The 24,282-nt window shown below is 35.8% G+C and overlaps 1 protein-coding gene across 2 annotated transcripts in view; it reads right to left on the bottom strand.

Annotated features, from left to right (window-relative positions):
- Window positions 1-8,213: 8,213 nt before the first annotated feature.
- Window positions 8,214-24,282, bottom strand: part of LOC145684224 (F-box only protein 9) — a 38,900-nt gene continuing 22,831 nt past the window's right edge. For both annotated transcript variants that reach the window (XM_081756313.1, XM_081756314.1), the window contains exons 8-9: window positions 19,620-19,860; window positions 8,214-16,281 (exon numbers count right to left, since the gene is read on the bottom strand). In XM_081756313.1, coding sequence (XP_081612439.1) covers window positions 16,090-16,281; window positions 19,620-19,860 — 433 coding nt within the window. In that variant the 3' untranslated portion in view covers window positions 8,214-16,089. The remainder of the gene's footprint in view (window positions 16,282-19,619; window positions 19,861-24,282) is intronic.

Raw genomic sequence — 24,282 nt, 5'->3', positions numbered from 1 at the left:
TATACCAGTTGCGGACGAAAGAGCAATTGGAAGAGGGCAATACGGGAAGATAGCAGCGATGCAAGAGTAAATCCACTTCCCCATGTTAAGAGATAGGCGCTCGCTGCCATATGCTCAATGTTACTGCTTCCAGTGGCAATGCTCACTGCAACTAGAAATATAAATCACTCTCTTTCTCTCAGTTTTTTAAAATTGATTTTTTTAGAAATGCATCAATACTGTTTTGCGCTCAAGAGCAAAGGTTTTTTTTTTTTTTTTTTTACTGATACACTACTTTAATACTTAAAAATATCTTTAGTATTAAGAAAAATATCCGGTTGTACAACCATGCAACATGTAGTACCAGCCGCCGCTGATATAGGATATAATTGGGTAGTGCATATTACATTCTTAATCTACTAGTCATGCGGAGTACGTTGATATAGAACATATAGGTCAAGTTGTTCCATATATTTCCAACCCTGAAGGGGTGGGGTCATTTGAGGGCAAGGAATTGAAACCTGTTTTGAAATTTGCTCGACAAACCCTTTCAGGAAATATATATAGGTTATCCCCAGATTCAAGGCTCAACTTTGAAGTCATCCCTAGCTAGTCCTAAGTCGTTAAATTGAAACACCCACTCCTATTCTCGAGTATTGAGTTACCAGATGTGTAGAAAGCAATTCAATAAGAAGAAGAAAAAAAAAAACTTTTTTTTTAAAATTAAAGATCATCCTTTTCCAAAAGTTCTATTGAATCATTTCTTCTTTCTAAGAATAATCACATTCGAAAATATCTTCTGGGTTATACACTATATTTCCATACGTAACCCTAAAGAACTTTTAATATGATTGTATAATTAGAGTATCTAAATTTATAATTATATCCTAAATTTATTATTGTTTGGCTGCGTAAGTATACTTTTTGAAACCGCTGTTACGAAGAGGATGAGATAGTCTGTGATAATGTGTATACATTCCATTAATCGTATTAACACTCACGATTCAAGTGTTAAGCACAATTATACACCATAAGCTGTTTGTTTTTCTAGATGATGATGATGATAATAATTTAGAAGTAAATGCTATTCACATTCTATGCATGACACTTTTTGCTACTATTATTATGATGGACTTCATAGTTAATTCATTATTATTGTGTGAAAATATGAATTGGAACAGCTTTAAAATATATACTTCAATAATACCACAAAATGTTTTTATATTTGTACAGTTGGCAGCAAAAATTCATACCCATCCTATATAAACACAGGTTCTTCATCAAAGAATGGGTAAATTTTTGTACGTGAATAAAAGAGCTGTTTAATATTTTACAATGTAATAAACTGTAACATTAGGGATTGTCTATTAACAGCTGTCCAAACTAATCATACGCCCTTAGTCCCAGCATACACATCTACACAAAATCAAATTTCAATAAAACTTGACACGAATTCTCATTTTTATATAAGCATAAGGTTTCTATAAACATTCTGGTTCACATGCTCATATTGTTCTGATGTGCTGATTAGCGGCGACGGCAGAGGGCAAGCCTTTTCCAACTCCAGATATGCTATATTGTAATATATGCCAAGTAATATAAAAATTATCATTTTTGGCATACGAAAAAAATAGCTCCACCCTCTCCCCCCAAAAAAGGCTGTCGTCGCCACTGATGGTGTTTCTTTTCGAAGCTAGAAACAAATCTTCCGTTGCACTCGAAACAAAGCACACACACAATGTCCCTTTTTCCCTGATGATTAACTATTTTGGAAATTGGTAATGAGCCTAAAGGAACTTTTGACATTGAGCCTCAAAATCTGCAACAGCTGCTATCCCTAATGTGCAAGTTACACTTGTATAAGAAATTTTTAAATAATTTCCAGAACTTTACCATTCTTGTATAATTAATTTCGGAATGAATAAATAAATTTGCATACGGTTTTCTGTTACTTTTCAGAGAATTACGCTGTCTATAAGTAAAAAAAGAAGACAATTTAAAAAGGTCCACTCGTTCCCAAATTACTGACCGAAGAATATTATAGGGTGGTGTGCCTTTTTCTACTGTACTAGCAATATATGTGAATTATGGTCATACCTTATTGAAGTATGTATATAAGAAAGATGTTCCAACTACATAGTTTTTTTCTGTAGAGCCTGAATGAGAGATTTTTCCCATGTTTTTTCTTATATACATGCAAAGATTGCTTACATATTAGCAATCTCGGTACAAAATACATCAACGTGTTTACCATCTTTATATAAGAAAAGTGATTCTAAGAACTTGTTTGGTGCTATACAAAGGGAAAATACGAGTTTGTCATTTAAAAAAAAAGATCATGTCACTTCATTATGTAATTCATGTTCATTATCTCGAAAGAATTTCTTCAGAAGAATGTAATCACCATCGAGGGATCTGAACTTCCAGTGAAGCATTGTGATCAGAAACTTTTTTTTTTTTCAATATATTACAAATATTCATAACATACCATGAAGCTTGTTATTACTTTTAGAAAGTAAATAAAGTTTTAAATAAATATTGTAAACTAGTTTTATTTTAAAAAATCCTCTACATTTATAACCTTAAAACAATTTGTGAACCATATTAAGCCAACACCCTCTTTACACTGGTTTAAAATATGTAAAATACTTCAACAGAGTGACCAGAGTGGCCAAAGATTGGGAAATTTGTTTTTGTTCTACAATACAGTTTCTCAAACTGTTTTCTAGTAGGGACCACTTTTATTAGTCAGAATATTCTACGGACCTTCGAAAGGAACTTTAGCATATCGTTTTAAAATTATGTTTTTGAGCATATACTAGCATACATATAGTTTCGAAATAGCACTAACCCCTAGAGTACTAAGATGGGGCCAATTTGACCCGAGAGACATTTTGTCGTTTTTTGTGCGTTAAAAAAATGTATGCTGAAATGATGATCTAGGAATTCTTCTATACGTGTCACTTTAATAATTTTGTATACTTACTTGTCCCTACTTCAGTAAAAATCTTGTCACTGGAAATAGACAGATGTTAATGGTAATTCACTTGCGATTTTTTCAGTCTTTTTTTTTCTCTTCATTACCAGACGGCGGAAATGAGTACTAAAAACACTGCCCCAAATCGCATTTATGTCTCCTTTATCTAAATTGAGTGCGAGTTTCTCCTTATGAATGTAATAAGTCTCTTTAATTTTTCGTTCAGTTGTTGTTTTTGCTTTTTCTATTAAACATGAATGAACAATGTTATGGTTATTGTCTTTGAGATGTGATGTCAATCCGGGTAACTGTTGTAAACTACAAGATTTGGATGTGCGAATGTGCTCAGCTATTCTGGTACAAATATTCCTTTCTGTTTGACCTATATATATTTGGTCACATTGAAATTTAATCCGATAGACACCGCTACTTTGATGAGGATCAGTAAAAAGTGCTTATTATTATTATTATTATTATTATTTTATTTTATTTTATTTTATTTTTTATTTTTTTTTTGAATTTTTATTTGTTATATGGATTTAGGAGGTGATATATTTTTCTATGGATTTAGGCGGAACTTCTGAGACCTTGATGTTATATTTATACAATACCTTCTTGATTTTTGCCAAAATATGTGGGACCAGAGGGACAACAATCCATTTGTTAGCCTCGGCAATTGTTGTTGATTGATAGTGGGTGCCGAGGATCTCCTGTAACCACTTCAGTAATAAAGACTTCTGAAAACCATTTTGTTGTCCAATTTTAATTAAATATTGAATTTCTTGGTTGAGGCCACCAGATAGATCCGAAAATAGCAAGGCTCTCCTCAAAACGTTTTTCCAAATCTTCAATTTCAAGTGAATTACCATTAACAACTGTCTGTTTTCACTAACAAGATGATCTTTATTTCGCATGCTTTTCAAAATCCTTTTTACCATTTCTACCCATTCATATTTTTTTTCCCTATGTTTTAATCCTTTTCGAAGTGTGCCTAGGCTAAGGACCATGTTCTTTGAGAGTACTTCCTAGAGGAGTGGTTTGTTTCTTGCGTTGAGTATAAGCCTTTTACTTACTTCTCTAATTATCATCACCGCTCGCAATAGTGACAACTACGTCTGTTTACACTACCAGAGGTGAAATTTGACTTCACCAGTCCACACCACACTTTTTTCCAACTCTGGTGCTCTTCCAACTTGGTGAGTCACTTTTCAGCAAACTGCAAGTTGAATATCTTAATTCAACCTGTTGGAGAGTCCCGGATGATACGGTTTCAATGATGATATGGTATGTTCTGGGAATTGTCAACGATGCGGACGGACGGCGTGATTTGGATTTATGGAGTAATGACGCTAACATTGCTGTATCCCTCATTCGCTAACGCCTCCATCCGCTGCGATCCTGAGAGAATCCAAGACAATCAAACTCAAGAAAAAGGTTAATTTGTTTACTCCGGGTTATTCCCAGAATACCCCCCCCCCAGAAAAGGCTACTGAGGGTAGCACCGGAAAAGATCAGTCTCTTTAGTCTTACATAGTTGTTCTAGTGCCTTATAACTTAAATAGTGTCCGAGAATTACACCAAAACAAATGGAACTTCAGTATTATAAATAGGATTCACTAATACGAACTTTAAAATGAGATAGAATGAATACAAGTGATATTTCTGTGAAAAGCAATCAATGACATTATATTTTGAAGATAATGTCGCTAAAATAAGTGTATTCCTCTCTTTTGCTGGAAAGGTTCACATACAGTACGCAGTAAAATTCGCAATGGTGTGTTTTCAATGTTCCCTTTCATTTGACGAATTGTTCATGGCTTATTCTCATATACCTGAGATAATCCCTTAGAAAATAATCAAAATAATCAAGGGGGGGAAGAGATAACATGATCTGCGCGGCGGGTTCATATAATCATTTCCGGCCACAACGCATCCGAGGAACTTTTCGCGCAATAAATCTACAGTAATATGGTAAATTCGAATAAGCTCTTGTGTTGTTGAATTCCGTATATCTCCGTTAATTTGCCACAGATTATTAAACACAGCTGTCTCAGTTTAATCAATCCAGTCAGTGCTGCCAGAACACAGTTTCAAACTTCTGACGTTATTATTGGAAAAACCTATACATGATCCAAACGAATTTAACCTATATTTTTTTGTTAATGTAAGCAAATAATGCATTATTTAACTAACAAATAGAAAACTGGTACTTCCACTGTGCTGAATTATAATTTAAAAGGGAGACAGTTTTGATAACTTACTGCTATTATTTTCAATCCATTGGAAAGAAAAATCGCTGGAGATGAACACTCTATTGAAGCAATTGAAGCACCCCGTCGAACAACGAAATATGTTACATTTTAGTGTTTTCGAGAAAAACTTGGAGTACATTGCAGGAGTGCAATAGGATAAAATAAAACCAGGTCAAGCACATTGTGAATGGTTGAACAATACCTGATCTGATGAGTGGTTAATTTGTAGTCTTGAGCAGCATAGCAGGCCGCGAAAAAGATCGCCCCTGGAACAACGATATACATACAGGATGTTAATGAACTATACCGACAAACTGTAAGAGGTGATTCCTCACATCAAAATAAGAGAAAAAGTTCATATGGACCTATGGCGAAAAGTGTATAGTTTCAGAGCTAGGGTTGTCCAAAATCGCGAAAAAGACAAATTTCAATAGGTCCTATTTCAAATTCCAGAAACTGTGGATGGTATCAGCGTAAAGGAAGCCATACATACACAGTCCTAAAATACATGTTTCATTAATGTTCAATGGTGTACAGAGTACTCCATGCAGGGTGAAATTCCCAGACATGCCATCAACCGCGTTTGAAATATGCTCTGATTTTATGATTGGTCTAAAATACGCAACAGGTAAGTCTTGACAACAATGGACATCCAATGCTTCGGAGGAAAGGCGGAAGTGTCAGGAACAGGAAATTCCATGTTTCTTTGTGTTCGAAATAAAGTGTGATGATATGTATTTCGTCACAGTATATTTCATGTTTCCTTCACTTATAAGCATGATAGAAAACATTGCAGCATGCGTTTTCCCGAGTACGAGAGACCGTGCTACTGATGATCCTTAACACTTCCAACATCGCGCCAAAGGATTCTGTGTTCACTGCTATCAAGGGTTATCGTTTGCCTGCTTTGGACCAATCATAAAGTCTGAGCATATCTCAAAATTCGGTTGATGGAAGATCTGGGAATTTCACCCTGCAGGGAATACTCAGTACACCCATTGAACATTAATGGAATATGCATTTTTGGATTGAGTATGCGTGACTTCCTTTACGCTGAGAAGGACCACCATCCACAGTCTCTCGAATTCGAAATAGGGTCTCTTCAAATTTGACTTTTTCGCGTTTTTGGACAGCCCTAGCTCTGAAACTATGCACTTTTCGCCATAGGTCCATATGGACTTTTTCTCTTATTTTGATGCAAGGAATCACCTCTTACAGTTCGTCGGTATAGTTCATTAACACCCCGTATATGCATAACTACAGTGCAGTACGGAAAGTTAATGTGTTTTTGAAAAACCTGTAATAGATACACAACACCCACTGAACGTATCAACATGTGGCAAGGTACGCTGATACCAGTTCCTGAACTACAATACAAAAGTAGTGGTTCGATGACGTCACAACACACACTTTACTCTGGAAAAAAGTCTCATGCAGTTCTTGACACACAATAAAGACAGAGCTCGGGTACACTCTGACAAGTTACTCTGATGCCAGACCGGTAACCAAAATAAAACTACACCTTTTGTCACCGCTAAAAAAACAGGTATACTACTTTACAAATTTCAAACGACCTCCATTTTGTAATACTTTGCTGGATCGTGATGATTTTCATACTAAACTCAGTTCTTGTAAATACCAAGTTTTTGAACAAATTTGGTTTCAATCGATTATTAATTGTGGCAATTATGAATTGCTGAACTCCTCAAAGGGCCGCCATTTTTATTATTTTAATCCAAACTTTTTGGTTCACGAACCTCTCAAGACATACATACAACCAATTTTTCTCTCAGGTTTGGTTTACTTTATCTTACAGTTTCTTGCACTTGTTTTATGGTTCCAATTTGATATATATCGTTATTCCACTCACCTTCGTTGGGTGACATTTTGCCCTGATATTCTTGTCTCTTCCACTTCTGAGTGCTTCCCCTGCATCCCTTCACTTTCAACTTGTCCCGTTCTTTCATGCAGACACGTTTTTTTTTACGTTTCTTGCTTCTATTACTCCGACGAACGTGGCTAGCTGCCATTGCCGTCCGCCATCATGCTTTAACATATACAGTTGTCCCGGTCAGAATCCACTTTGGCAGCACGCCAGTGCCACCTCGTGGTCAAGGTGGCCACCAAACTTTCAATATATGTCCGGTATGTTCGGTAGAGCATAATTCCACTGATAACTCAGAATTATCCAAGATGTCACATGTATCGTTGTTCGGCGAAGTGCTTCAATTCTTATACCGATTTTGGAATGGAACCAATAGCAGTAGGTTAATGAAATCGTCCTCAGTTTAACCATGTCGGTCCCGGCGTCCCCCACAAGGGACACAAAATATGACGAAATTATTATTTCTTTACAACTTTAAAATCAGACTGGCAACATTGATCACAGTTGGATCATCCCCTGTAAACAGTTTCCAATGTTGCCAGTCTGATTTTTAAAGTTGTAAAAAGATAATAATTTCGTCATATTTTGTGTCCCCTGTGGGGGGACACTGGGACCGACATGCTTAAATAATAATACAATGCAGTGTTAACTATCAATTTGCTATTTATCTCTGCACTGCACTGTTTTAATTTTTTTTAAAAATAGACTTACAGTCCGATAATAAGGTCAGAATCTAAAACATAAAACTACGAATAAACTCAAAATTATTTGTGTGAATTATTTTATTTACATACTGTACAGTACATTTTTTTCTTCCTTGATCATAATGTGAATAACAATTCTAATGCTTGATACAATGAAAATCTTAAAAACTTAGTCACAAAACAATGAGAACGATTTCCATTTTTTAAAAAAAGCTCTTAATGTCATTATAAGAAAAAAAGGTCTAAAGCATATTTATTATGTACAAAATAGTAATTTGAGTGAGTTTTCCGTCTTGGAAATAAAATATACATCAAACCAATGATATGGAAATCATTCACATTACATTAAGTCATTACTAAATAATTGTTGTACTTTTTGTCACAAGTCATTGACCATTATTGTTGTTGTTACCACGTTTTGTCACGACTAGCTTTCGTTATGCAATATTTACAACTATATTAACTTCCCAACAATTCATTTTCTCATATTCGCAGACTTTTTCATTTTCAATACTCACTACAAAAATAAACCTCTAAAATCACTGCAAACCGCAAGTGTTTTTTTTCTTTCGTTTTTTTTCTATACAACTACTTCAAAAAATATCGTTTTGTTAATACTAGCACACAGCTTGTCATGTTCACACTAATCATAGAAGCGGATAGTAAAGACCATACGCTAGAAAGAACACTAAGATTGAAACTGTTTGGCAAAGAAATTGTGAATCTAGAAGCGTTCGTCAGATTATGTATTACTTCTTGTGTAAGTAGAGTGTCGTTCTCATATTAGGATTTAAAGTGTTATTTTAAGCTTAGAATTTGTTCTGTTCATTTCTAAAGAAACTACAAATCTAAGGTAATTAGGAGGAAAATAACTTGATTAGAGTACTGAGAAATGAATACAGGGTGCACCGGTATCTAAAAGGACTTTACAATTTTCAAAACTTATATTGACTTACTTCTTTAGCTTACAGACATGGTTTTGGTGTCATTTTGTAGCAAAATACATTTTTTTTAACTTTATACTTAAAGAGCTTCAATGTGACTTCCATTGGCAATGCGGAACCATTCCATCTGAAGTCTCACTTGCTCTATAAAGTTTTCAGACGTTCGGGGATGACCTGAAGATTTGTTGTGTCTTAACCGAACATCTAATTTCAATAAAACGCTTATGCCACTGATAAATAGTAGACCTACTGGGAGGATCTTTACGATACTTTGTACGAAAATTACGTTGCATAGTCGTCGCAGACTTGGAATGTTCAAACCAAAACACACAGCTAGCACGCTCGGAACCAGTAAAGGCAGCCAGCCATTTATGCTGCAACTGTCGCTAGCGCTTGCGGTGGCTTGTTTCTGAACTAATGTACTACGTGAGTCAAAACTTGATATATTTTGCTACAAAACGACACAGAAACCATGTCTGTAAGATAAATGGGTAATAGTATACAACAGTACCTCATCTGCGTTTCTTATGTGTTCCATTACCACTTCTACATGAAATAAAATCATTTTTATACGTAGTACAACAGTAAGAAGCATCCACGTGCACGTGACATGCGATATGTGTTTCAAACCCCCCACATATACTCATACACTACGTACAAGGGCACATTATTATTCTTCGCATACCATAAAACACAACGAAACGAAACGCAAACCGACGTACATTTTATTTTATATTACTCAGTAATTAAATGAAAGTCGCCTTGTTACCTCGTTTTCAAGTTCCTAGATCCTCAATGAATAATCCGTAAAAGACTGCACTTCGTGAGTCCTCGCTAAATGATGAGGTACTGTGGTATACTATATCCGATAAATGAATTAATTAATATGAGTTTTCAAAGTTGTGAAGTCGTTTTTGATACAAACTGTATAACTGGTACTCATACACTTAGAAAAAAAAAGTTCTATTTACAGATAAGAAAAATTACTGTTACATTGCATCCTGGAAACAAATGTAAAAAAGAACGGTTTAAAGGCATCACTAGCATCTTTATCAATGTATCTACAAACAGTATCTATCAACTTGTTCGCAACGTAGCGGCTAGAGATGTCTTGAAATCATTCGCTTTGATATTTATTTCCAAGATGCACGGTAAGAATAGTGTTTTTTTTTTCTTTCTTCACAAAATATAAAATGCACATCCCTAGCGAAGTAGCTCAAGTGGTAGAGGGTTGGCTTCGCATTCAGGAGGTCGTGGATTCGATTTCCACTGCCGACCATCCTGGCTGGAGTTTTTCCAGGGTTTTCCTCAGTCCTACCAGGCAAATGCCGGGATAGCACCTACTGGAAAGGCCCTGGCCGATTCCTTTCCAAATTCTTTCCATTGTTGTTGTTGTTAGATATCTAGTATAAAAAAATGGCCCCTGAGCTGTATTTGGTGATTGTTAAACAAATAACTAAATAAATTAGTTTGGAAATTAACGTAGGCTACAAATGATAGACAAATCAATCATTGCCACTGATAAGACAAGGAAATGTACAATGCAGTTCATATATTTTATTAAAGATGATCAGATATGTTAATTCATTTTTCATTATATTCAGCCTGTGCCTAACTTATAGGAATAGTTAGGGTACTGTTTCACAGGAAGTTATGAGAGACATGGTAAAAAAGTATGATTGATGATGAGAATCACAATTCTGGAAGTGTTTCATGGAATGTAGGAAGCGTGCTTTACCCACTCGGAAACCAGGTAACATGATGACATCACAGAACGTGAAGAAATAGTCATCTGAGAAATTTATTTAAATGGAATTACCTATACATGAGACGAATCCTGCAGGTTTTCCTTTTAATTTCGATTTTTGATTTTTTCCCCCCTCATTTCTTCAAAACCACGAGGATAAACCCCATGCAGGTTTGAAATGTCACTGTTCTTTACAAATGGAAATGCAATAAATATGTACAGTTTTGCTTTTAATAATAATAATAATAATAATAATAATAATAATAATAATAATAATAATAATAATAATTATTATTATTATTATTATTATTATTGTCTTTAAAGTCATATCCTGGCAGCCGTGCGTACAAGATTTTAATATTTTGATTTGAAACAAAGATCCCACTATGCATAGTCCAATTCTGTTTTAACAGACATAAAATTAAAATAAATTCCATGTCTTTAAACTCTAAATAGTTAAATTGAACACATATTTTCATTTCTTTTTTAAATTTTAGCCCATGTCAATAGGGCCGAGAGGGATATGGTTCTTGTGTTTACTTTCAGATGTACTTTTAAAAACTTGGAATCTAAGTTTTACGTCCCACCGTTATGCTGGCTAGGCTAAAGGAGACGTGATGATGAGGATGAATGAAATGGTGGAATGAAGAAAGTGGGAGGAAATGGGAGAACCCCGAAAAAAAAACTCACGCACACGGTTTTCGTCCACTACTAAGCACACTTGGCGCGATCTGGGATCAAATCAAAGACCTCATGCACCAGAGGTGAACATTCTACCACTTTGCCACCGCGGCCCGCGGATGCACTTTGATTTGTCACATTTTATGTATCCTATTTCTCCACATTCATTGAAAATGCAATTGCCTTATAAATAATATCCGCTTTACATGTATTGTCCTTTTACTTTTGAATTCAATCAATCGTTTAGTTGAAGTTTCGTAAGTAGGTTAACGAGGTAGGGTAACTTCTTCTAAAGTAACGTTAATCATGTCTAAACATTCACTCATCGTTGGCACTTTGTCTTCGTTATTTTATGCATTATCTACATGAATGTAACAAATCACAAGTGGATTTGCTATTCAAGTGAATTGTGATTGACGTATGCTATTCAATATAGAATGTACTTCCTACTGAATAGTCACGCATTTTACTTGATACAAACACACTGCTTAAATGAACCTGAAGGGTATGTAGGCAACAATTTGTCTTTCAACGTTAAAAAAGTTGGGTTGAATCATTCATTTGAGCCTTCAAGTGCTTGAATTCCTTAGCTCCTTATTTCTCCTCCGCTTTACACGAACTACAGAAATCAAATCCATAATTCAATGTTGGAGGAATTGGTGAAAGAGCTCCAAGTCCATAAGCTCACCTGACCTGGGATTATTGCAGCAGAGATGATGTTCTATCACCAAGTTCCAGTGGCTCTTACGAACTACAGGATGGAGCAGAGGAAACGCATGTTTTTTAAACCGCTAATACTTGGCGACGAGTAGGATACTGGTTTTGAGCGACCGTTGATAGCCACCTCACACACAATTTTTAGTTTTCATATACCTAAGCTGGCACTCATTCGTTGTAACTGTGTATTTACATTGCTAAAATTGTATGTAAAACCTTGGATATCTTAACCATGAAATGAATGAATTGGCTGGATATTTATGAGAATTTGTTTGTTCGATTTCCCATCTCTTTCCAGCACCAAGGCAATACATGAATCTACAACTTAACATGGGATCCGAATATGTGACTCCATCAGACAAAGGAAGAAGAAGAAAGAAGTGGAAAGGGCGACAATGAAGTGTTCGCATTATGTTTAAATGGAATACGAAGAGCAGTCAAAAAGTTTATTATCACAATATAGGTAGACACTTCACTTAATCGCCTTCCAAATAGGCTCCTTGAGAACATACACACATTTGCTCCAGTGCTCCTGCTATTGCTGGAAACAACGCTGAAAGTTCTGTTTTGGAATGTTCCGAAGTTCAGCTGTTGCGTTGGTTTGGACCGTCTTCTGTGCTTACCTTTGAGGTCCTTTTTGATCTTGGGTAAGAGCCAGAAATCAGCTGGTTCTAAATCCGTTGAGTAGGGAGGCTGGTAGAGGAAGGTTTCTGACTCTTCATCAAGACCAAAAACGGCCTCAAAGGTAACCGTTTTCCCACTGTAGAAGACTTCTGAACTTCAGAACATACGAAAACAGAACTTTCAGCGTTGTTTCCAGCAATGGCAGGAACAAGTTTGTGTGTTCTCAAGGAGCCTATTTGGAAGATGATTAACTGAATGTGTACCTATATTGTGATAATAAATAGTTACAACGAAATTCCGGGAAATTTTTGACTGTCCCTCGTATATGACAGTCACTTATGCCAGACCATTCTTCAAATGATGATAAAAGAGAAGACAAGGTCCGAACTGCATACTTACAAATAAAGACCAGGAGGTACTAAATAGGAAGAGAGAATTGGGATGTAATGAGAAAAAAGAACCATCACACACAAAATGCTTGCTTGTGCTAGTATTATCAAAACTTCCGTTTCATTTCTTCAAATGAAACAGACCTACTTCTAATCTACGAATCCCTTCAACAACAGGCTCTGTTATCAGTCAGTTAAGTGCATGATTCATTTACTTACAATGCTATGACGCAGTGAAATTACTGAAACAAAAAAACAAAAATGTCACTTACAAAACATAAGGCTTTTGGCAACGAAACAAATATATATACTGGGTAAAGTTTGTATTCAACCTAACACCCGGCCGGTGATAATCTCGATCGTAGATGTAACGGTTCAGGATTACCGATAATGTGAATCTTCAAGCAAGGTTGATTTCTTACGAATTTGTACTGACGGAGGCGAGTAACTGAGAAGTCTTACAATCAAGACTACCATTGTCTACCGGTCGAATGTTTGGGTGAATACAATCTTTATTAGTATTACATTTTCATCCTATGAATGCATTATGATATACGGTATGTTTTAAGTATTCCCATTACAACCTTGAGAAGTGACTCTGCCACTAAAATAATCCAAAAATCTATGTGAAGAAATGTTGACCTCGGTTTTGTTTTTGCGTAATGAGTCTGGCAGTTCGTGGGAAGATGAACTTCGATACCACTCAACATAAATACTTATGCTTTACAGGACGCGGTGTGGAAAATTTCATGGCAAGTCCTACTTGGACCAGTCAACAGAAAGTTTGGAATACTGCGCAAGAGATTTTTAATTTTGATATTTATTCGAACTCCTCTACCCCGTTGGAGAACTTCTTTCTCAAAGATTCTGAAACTGATTTTATATTGATTTGCATGCACTCATATATAAGTATATATTAATAAAAATGTGTTAATTTATCTTAAGTGCGTTTTATCGTACCCTTAACTGATAATTTCGACTTCGACATCTTCTTCAGGATTAATTGTATTCGGTGAAAAAATCGAACTGCTTACCTGGATCACATACCTTCACTTTCTTCTTAGACTCCGGTTTTATCTTAAAAGTAAAGAAATAGCCTAGGGACCTCTATGATTCCCAGTTTCATCATAAATTTACAAATTTAAAAAAAAAAAAAAAAAAAAAGATTAGAATGGTTCTAGAATTATAGCAATTAAGTATTTATCTTTTCTCGCCTAATATATTTCTAAAAAGATAAATTTTTAAAGAAGTTCTAGAACTAATCTCATCATAAATTTTGAAAACGGTAAGTATTTGAACTAGTTCTGCAACTATTCTCCTCATACACATTTCTGGATTCTACAGATTTAGGACACAACAAAGAAGTGTACGTATATACAGTCTATGTCTACAGTTTTAAGCAGGGGTAAAAGTGAATCTGAAAAGGTAGGGGAACGGTATGTAGCGGCATGACGTCATGCCATCCCCACATTTTTGCCCATTGTAATTTCTTAGGAACTGGGGGGACGCCATATTTTTTGGAGGTGGGGGGACGGCGTCCGCCCGCACATTTACCCCTGGTTTTAAGATAATCTAAGAATATGAAGGTATTTGACACAGATAAGTAGATTTTAAGTTTTCATTCTGATATAATTAACCCAGAAATCGTCTTCAGTACCAATGAAACTCGAAATTATCGGTCATTAAGAATAAGATAAAAACACACTTAAGGTAAGTTAACCCCATTTTTATTAATATATCTTAAAATTGAGTATTATTAATTAATTTCAAACATTCTAATGACAAGCTCAGGGATTCTAATTACCATTCTACTTATAGGTTTATGCAATTTCTGAATACCACTAGCACTTTCCCTAGAGTCTTGATCACGGAAGATAAAAACAAGGAAAGAAAGATAAAAATATCAGAAAAATAAAACTGGAGAACTTCAAGTGTTCATGCAATTGAAAGGATGTTCCATAAGTAACGCAACTTTTAAAATACCCGCTATTTCTGTTCTGGTAAGTTGACAACACTGAACGTCACTCGATTTTCATCTGTTGTTTTTGTAGTTAGTCGCCACGGAGTGCCGAATAGCTCATGATCGTCATCTGTTTTCTGTACGGGTAGGAATGGAAAAAAATGAAATCTTTTTGTTTTACGTCCCACTGTTATGCCGGTTAGGCTAAAGGAGACGGTGATGATGAGAGAGGAGTTACGTGGTGGAATGAAGAAAGTGGGAGGAAACTGAACCCCGAGGACGGTGTTTGTCCACCACAAAGTCCACACGGCGCGAGCTGGGATCGAACTTGGAACCCCAAGTACCAGAGGTGAACGCTCTATCACTGAGCCATCGCGCCCCCCACGGGTAGGAATGGAGTGCTTCACGTCATTTGTAATACGTTTTCACTATGATAACACGCTGATCAAAATGCATTATGCTCATTTGACGTACGATCTTTGGTTTTGATAAAGCGTCGCTAGCACTGCTCTACTTTGATGCTCTTATTTTTCCTTCTCTTTATTTTATCCTCCAACCAAGACTCCAGGAGAAAGTCGAAAGCTCGAACTGCAAGTGGTATTCAAGAATTGCATTAGCCTATAAGTAGAATCACTATTAGTTAGATCATATATACACGAAATCATTATATATATATATATGATGATATAATAGTGATTCTACTTATAGGTTAATGCAATTCTTGAATACCACTTACACTTCCGAGCTTTCCACTTTCTCCTGTAGCCTCAAAGTTCATATTCCCACATAATGCAAAACTTGTAACTGAGAAACGAAACTGGCTTCGAGTTTTCATCCCATTTTTTTAAAGCTTATTTACTTGTGTAGAATCACCTCCCAAGCTTTGTAATAAGAATCACCTCCCACTATGTATGTTTATACCTATGTCAAAAGCAAAATAAAAATATTCTGATATATACACACACATATTATGGTTTACTGCGCTATCGCAGTACACAGAAAAAAAAATATATGTGAAAATACATTATTTACAACTGCACTATGAAGATAGAGGGAAAAAACAGAAGATATGGAGTGTTTATCTACAAATCGGGCACAAACTGAAGAAATGTTGCACACTAAGTTTATGTTGCATATTACCGGTGATGGGCAAAAAGAACCACACAGAACAAATAGAATACCAATCAACCAACCAAAAGTTCAAAGTGTTTCGGTTTCCTTTCTAATACACTATTGCAATGGGTTCTCTGACTCGGCGGTGTAGCTCTTCACTCGTGAAAACCAAAAAGGTGGGAATTTGTTACTTACAAGGTCAAAGGTAGTTGTACTTTCTTGGCCATTTCTGTATTTCGTCAGAACAGAATAAAGTTGCCAGGTTAACTGAATGTTGATCTTGTTTTTGTATGGATGGATCTGCAGTTCCTTAAAAAATAGAAATAATAAACTGTATTAACGTGCTGAGAATAGCTGAAAGCCAAATAATAATAATAATAATAAAATGAAATTTTTAAGTTTTACGTTCCACGATAATGCCGGATAGACTAAAGGGGATAGTGTTGATGAGAAATGAATGAAATGTTGGAATGAAGAAAGTGGGAGGAAACAGAACCCCGAGAAAACCCACGCACACGGTTTGTTTACCACAAAGATCACTTGCTGCGAGCTGGGATCGAACCAAGGACCCTATGCATCAGAGGTGAACGCTCTACCACTAAACTATCGCTACGCCAATACAATTATTATTATTATTATTATTATTAAATGAATTATGAAGAGAAAAGAACAATGGAACAAGCTGCACATCAGCTTCCCTTCTTTCCTGAAGATACTGCAGAAATTAAGTAAAATACAATAGTTTTCTGCTTAATATTCTAATAATTACACGATTCTACTGAGTAAACTGGTCAACGCTCTTCATTCTTGGTCAGTTTATATATGGCTGTGACGTCATAATTGATTTGAAGACTAATTTTTTGACAATTTGGAACATATCGACAACACAGACTGTTTCACTAAGTAGTAATTTTTAGTGTAGGGTTTTAGCCTGTAAAAGCAGCGGTCTCAATACAAAAAACATGTGTGTACGCGGAATAAAAACGGGTTTGGAATATTTTAAATAGATTATCTCTGGCTCTCAAGAAAACAATGCGAATTCAATTATATGCATCACAAGCATGCTCATATTTGTTTGTTTTTAGAAAGTGAATTTGCGTTTTGTCAACCATCCATTATAGAAATCTCTCTGTTTTACAGATTTAACTCATGTTCTTGATATGATGAAGCTTTATGTTATATAAGGGCACACATTATAAGAGGGTTATCCAGAAACTAAAGAACGTTTTGGCATGGTTAAATAAAAACAAAAGATATCAGCACAAAACTTTACTTACAAGTGACCTTACTCTACTTTTCTATGTAAAAGCCATAGTTGTCAAGACACTTGTTATAACATGAGGCCAGTTTTTCAATGCCGATGTTATCTCTCGCCAAAGATTTGAGCCAGGCTATCTATCACTGCTTGCTTGAGTTCCTTATCATTCGAGAACAGTTTTCCACTCCAAAATTCCTTAATTTTCGGGAGTATGTAAAAATTACTTGCTGCCAAGACAGGGCTGTAAACAGGATGACCAAAGATTTTCCTCTTTTGGACGTTGAAGTTCCTGCTTTTTTTTCGTACTGATGCATGAGGCCGGGCATTGTCATGGAACAACAACACTTTTGTCGATTCCACGTCTCTTGTTTTGGATGGCGCGTTGAAATCGTTGGAGAGTTTCACAATAACTTTTGAGTTTATTGTTGCTCCTCTTGGCATGAACTCCGTACTTCACAATGGCGCCGGCATTTTGAATCACTGCAAAACCAAGTAGCGTGACCGCACAGCATTAAGGGGACAGACTACTAAATATTTATCAAAAACTAACAATTTTTCTTTTGACAGTTTTTCGTAAGTGGAAAGAGATAATGAAATGTAACTTACCTCAGTAATAGATAATGCTATTCTACACCCGAAAATACGAATCGGAAGAATTTTCATTGTTGTAATCCATAGAAATTACAGTGTGACCAGAATTTGACTTACCCAAAAATCTAGGTTATGGCAGCGACTAGAAAAATGAACTCAACGGCAATTAATGACTTATGATACTGTCTGTGCTCCTTGTTAACTACTTTTTAAATAATATTTGTATTTATTTTGTAACAAAGAGTACAAAATAAATAATTTTGCAGTGTTACTGTTTATCTGCAGTGTTACTGTTCATCACAGCGACCCCGAAAACTATGGATTCGACACCCACATCGGCTATTTTCAATCATTTTTTTATAAATCTCCTTTCCCCTCTTCTAAGTTGCGGGCCTGAAATTTTATTTAAACAGTATCGGAAGTGTTACTATTAATCTCAGCAACCAAGAAAACTATGGATTTGGCACTAATATCGGTCATTATTGATCATTTTATGTATCTCCCGTCCCCTTTCCCCTGTTGCAATGCTGAATTTGAATTTAAGCTTCATCGGAAATGTCATTGTTCATCTCAGCAACTCCGAAAACTAAGCGTTCGACACTAAGATCGGTAATTTTCAATATATATTCGCACTTCCTTCCTCCAAGTTGCACTTTCAAAGTGAAATGGTAAAATCCATTTCAGGCCCGAATCTCATCTATGTTGAAATTTTTTATCGAGATCAGTCTGGTGGTTCAAGAGTTGTTAAGTTACAAGTATAGTCACTTTCATTTTTATATATGTAGATAATTTGTCGCACTAGAAAACTGGTATTTGTTTGTATATTAAATAATAGTAATTATATGTTTTAGTGCATGAGTATTAGTGAGATTTGCCTACTGCTCTTTCTTTTAAGAAGTAATTTGGTTAAAATTAACAAAAATTCTCGAGATCAAAGAGCACATTAAGAACTCAGTTTCATTCAAGAGCCCTATTTGTTGCAACAGAAACGCTTCATGATGGTAGATGTGTATGTAATTGTAAAAGACCTGTAATTAATGCACAACCAGGAGTAAACGACTAAAAGCCACATAAAGGAAACGAATGCTATTAAATCTCAAGAATAATTACAACAGTTTTATTTTCGAATGCTTCTTTTTTTTTTAGATATTCACAATATTGAAATTTCTCAACTTACATTTTTGACGAGTTCGAAAAAAAAAACTGTTTCATTACTAGTAAAACTAACCTAATACAAAGATTTTTGTTATTTTCCCAATTTTTCCGGAAAGAAACCGGAAAAAAAAAGTTTTTTACCAGCCGGTTCAAAATTTCCGGAAATTTTACAACACTAGTCGCAATGTCAGTTTCATTCGTTCGACCCGGCAGAAGTTCGCCGATAATTCACGAAGTGATCCACACACACATGAGGGTAAATGTAGTATTCTTCCCGTGCGAAGAGAGGAGAATACTAAATAATTACACGGGAAAATGTTAAGCTTTGATCGTTAATATCCGCAAACTTTTGAAAACCATGAAAAAAATGCAGCCGGAACTGTTAAGCACCCTCACAACTTCTTTTTCTTAATTTTCGCAATCGTATCTATATTGGTTTTGATTTCTCTGTAATTCGTAGATCTATGCGTGTTTACAAGATCAACAGAATTGACAATCAGACATGTTGAAGGTGGTAACATCCTGAATTTTAAAAGAGAAAAGGAAGAAAAGGTAAAATTACTAGTGTCGTGATTGCGTTCAACAGAATACACCTGTTTTATTCTTATGAATATTGAAATTTAAAAAAGACCTACTAACTTACAATATGAAATGTTTGTTCCCCCAAATCTTGGCTGTAGTCTCGTCGCCTGCGAAATCGGTTGTTCACTGCTGTCTTCATACTTTCTTGCCTTCGAAGAACTAGTGTCACACTGTTTCCACGAAGCATGTAATGGCCACACAAAACAGCAGAATTTCGTGGGTTCCGGGTACGAAGATAAGACAGCGATGACATAGGATCGTCTGGGGTGGTTAACATTAACACCAGGCCATCAGGAAAAAACCTGCAATAAATTCAGTAATAACAGCTTAAAGCTAACCGTATTTAAAAGAGGATACCTCCTGATGTAATTTTTTTTTCCGACAATAAATATTGAATGATTACCGCACAACCACAAAAATTCAAGAAAATTAGCACATAGAGTTTTATTTTTATTAAACAAGTATTAAACTAACTAACTCTATGGCTAGTTTTTGGCTGCGTGTTCAGCAAATCGTCAAAGGAAATCTTTCCATCTATTTAAGACGCTATCTGTATCAGTGAGAACTGTTCCGTTAGCTTTCTTTAATATAGCACGAGATTGATAGCCTTTCTTAAATTCGGGGCCGCGGTGGCTCAGCGGTAGAACGTTCACCTCTGGTGCTTGGGGTCCCGGGTTCGATCCCAGCCCCCGCCAAGGGAACTTTGTGGTGGACAAAAACCGTGTGCGTAAGTTTTCTCGGGGTTTTCCCGTTTCCTCCCACATTCTTCATTCCACCATTTCATTCATTACTCATCATCACCGTCTTCTTTAGCCTAACCGGCATAACCATGGGACGTAAAACTCAAAAGATTTCATTTTTATTTTTTTTCCTTTCTTAAATTCGTTGATCCCCTTATACATGTCCCGAATATTTTTATTTTTACTATTATTCTCAAGTCTTTTGTTCTTAAAGTTTTGGAAATTTCCCGCCTGATGTCTTTGAAATTTTGTGTAGTTTTTCATTCGGATTTTGTAGCCAACATAATTTTGCCTGTTTTCTCTACTCTGCCAGTTTAATGCATTCCTGGTCAAACCATGGTTTGTTCCTACGTATATCCGCGTGTACCAATTTTTCTTTTGTTGAAATTTTAATGCTATCTCTAATTTCAATCCAAGGAATCCGGAGGTTCAATGCCACGTTCACAAAAGCTCTCCACTGACTTCTATCCTTAGCCAACTGAATCCAGTTTCTATGTACTTCGTATTCCTATTTTTGCAAGACCCATCTTAATATTGTCCTCCCATCTGCGCCTATGTCTTCCTAATGGTCGTTTTCCGATTGGTCTTCCAGTTAAGACTTTGAAAGCATTCCTACTTTCTCCCATCCTGGCTACATGACCTGCCCACCTAAGCCTCCTAGACTTGATGACCCTAACAATGTTTGGTAAACCGTATAACTTATGTAGTTCCTCGTTATGAAGTTTCTGCCACTCCCCATCCCATTCCTCTTGGGTTCCAATATTCGTTTCAGGATCTTCTCAAATACTTTCAGTCTATGTTCTTCCCTCAGAGTAAGCGACCATGTTTCGCAACCATACAGAACAACAGGCATGATTATCGTTTTGTATATTTTAAGCCTCAAATTCCTCGACAGAATTTGAGAGGACAAGAGATTTTGAACTGAATAATAACACGAATTCCCTGCTTTTAGTCGATATTTAATTTCTTCGTGAATATGATTTTCGACTGTTAATATTGACTCTAGATATTTGAAAGTATCCGCTTTATCAAAAGTATTATTTAATATTTTAACGTATGTATAACACTGATCTGCAAATTTTCAACTTTTCTCTGTTGTTCTGAAATAAAATGAAGTATCCGAATCGATTTTTTCTGCAGATTACGAAAATAACCTTCAAAGTTGTGTATCACGTTAGGTTTTTTTCACAAATCACGAAAATGTCAAAATTAAAAAAAAAAAACGAATTTTTTAACCTGTAGACGCCTACCAGGGAATTCATATCTTGACGTTGTCATCCCTGGCGCCTCTTCTAATCGTTGCAGAGACATAAATGACCTCTTGTTGGAAAGCTAATAGAACAAGTAATGCAACGAGCTATGTTTGGTGCATCTGAGCTCCCATTTGTAGAAGAAATAATTCGAAATATTTGTAAAAAATGTCATTTTTTTTTTTTAAATTTCCGGCCACGCTGGCAACACTGTTAGTTTTTCTACGTTGGTAAATAATAATGATAATAATAATAATAATACGAGTTCCTTACCAACCATACCAACCATATAGAAAAATGAAAGCCGTAGCTACAATAGGAAGCGAGGAAAAAAATCAAAGTGCATCCACCGTTTATAAAATTTTGTGGTTCGTAAACATTCACGTTGTTTACTGTAACTCACGTTACGGATTTTAACGCGCCTGCCCTATAAAAATTTCTAGTATTCTATGTTCCAAATCTCATGTCTATTTTCTTTTGCTGAGGTCGAGCCAAGTTACCAGTTCTTGTCCGAGCTTCTGTGAATGTTTCTCAAGAAGTGCTTTTTTTTTTTTTTAAAGGATGAGGTTGATAGCCTTACCCAAACCTCCAAGCTGGAGGACCACTCCTTTCTTCTGTCCGCGACTGCTTATTCAGAATATTCGCAGATAACCTCTATATCTAGAGGCCTTCCTACTTGATCCACAACCTGAGGACGCGTCATGCCGTGGTGACAGGAACCTACATTACACGGTTATTTAACAAGTATTGCATTACTGTTATTATTATTTGTTTACACTTTTGCTGTTAGTTCCAATTTGTCGAAAGTTTTTACATATAAACATTCTCGAATGCCTTTTTCAGTCGGTTAACTAGCTGGAATTTAACACGTTGACTGCCACATGTATGGAATTCCATACACACACTGGTCTCCCGTGCAGCGCCGCGTATATGATTTTCTATACACAAAGAAAATTATACATTTATGGGGTTAAAACAAAGGCGAAAACAAAGTATTACTAGCGGACTGTTATTTGAGGCACGCAGGTGATAACGGTCAACAGATATGGTAGCAGTAAGGTGTTTAATGTGCTTTCAACATGTAGGCTTTATATAGAGAAACGTACTATTTAAAGCGAAATCAGAAACAGTCCAGTTTGCATATGAGCCTATGTTGTCCGTCATACCCAGACCAAGTAAACAGAAAGCACATACTTGGTTGGTTATATTGTGTTCCTTTGAGTACTAGGCTATATGAGACGTATATCTGCAACGTAACGTGAGATCCAATGAACTTAGGATTTCCCAGCTCCCACAGCGAGTACGCTAATCATATAGTCACGAGGCAGCTTTGAAAGTACAACCGTTAGTCACAATGCCGCTATGTCGTTGTTACTGCTATCAACTGTCATTTTAATTGTTGCCACCAGCGACCCACACAGGAAAAAAATAATATATTTTAGACAAAACTACATAAATAAAAGTAAATGCATAAACATGATGTATGTAGGGGTATGATTACTTATGGTCCACACCCTACATTCCTTTTGATACTCTGAACACTTAATAGGTGGCGCTGACTCATTATTTAAGTTATGAGCAACTGTAGACGACTATAAAATCCGTGCTAAGTGCCAAAATGAAAATGTTGAGTAAAAAGCTCAGATTTTACTTCAGAACTGGTGGGACATATACTCACGCGCATTCTTCTGGCGATTATTTGAACTAGTTCCACAGTGAATATTAGATAGCCCGTTGTTCACTGAGCAGTGTTAGGCACACAGGCCACATTTTGACATTAAATCGAATTTTTCCATTTTTGGCATTTACCACGGATTCTATTTTTACTCTACAATTCTGGACTTTTTTTTTCTTTCTTCCAAAACTGAGGTAATCTAAGACTCAATTGTTCTTTTCAAAGTTTATCCTTGTGTACAAGGTAATCTCGATTCGGTAAAACTGGTTTCATTAGACTGAAGATTACATTCAGTTTGAAAACCAAAAGGTGTGTTATATATATATATATATATATATATATATATATATATATATATATATATATATAAGTGGTTAACGTTGCTCTTTTAACGTGTAAACGCAGATTACAGTGTGAACGAACTGTACTAATGTAGAAGTTCAGATTATGCATAAAAATAAATAATAAAGAGATAATTAACTAACTAGCATTATGGCTTATGGAACTCGGAGGTTCAAGGTTGCGTTCACAAAAGCTCTCCACTGACTTCTATCCTCAGCCAACTGGATCCAGTTTCTACTTCGTATTTCTATTTCTGCGACATCCATCTTAATATTGTCTTCCCATCTCCATCTAGGGTCTTCCTAATGGTCATTTTCCGATTGGATTATCAATTAAAACTTTGAAAGCATTCCTACTTTCTTCCATCCTGGCTACATGACCTGCCCACCTGAGCCTCCTAGACTTGATGACCCTAACATTGTTTGGTAAACTGTATAAATTATGCAGTTCTTCATTATGAAATTTGCACCATTCCGTTTCCGAATATTCGTTCCAGGATCTCGTTCTCAAACACTTTCAGTCTATGTTGTTCCTTTAGAGTAAGCGACCATGTTTCGCAACCATACAGAACAACAGACATAATAAAAAGGTACATAAATAATAATACAGTACATTTTGCATAACCGCCAAATACTACAGATTTAAATTAATTTATTATCATAATTAATATTACAACAGAGACTGACTTCTTAAGTTAATTTTCACCATCATTGAAAT

This window comes from Thermobia domestica, chromosome 4 (genome assembly GCF_964235325.1).
Source record: "Thermobia domestica chromosome 4, izTheDome1.hap1.1, whole genome shotgun sequence".
NCBI classification, from domain to species: Eukaryota; Metazoa; Arthropoda; class Insecta; order Zygentoma; family Lepismatidae; genus Thermobia; species Thermobia domestica.
Note: the sequence above shows the minus strand (reverse complement) of the source record. Positions and strands in the feature narration are given on the sequence as shown.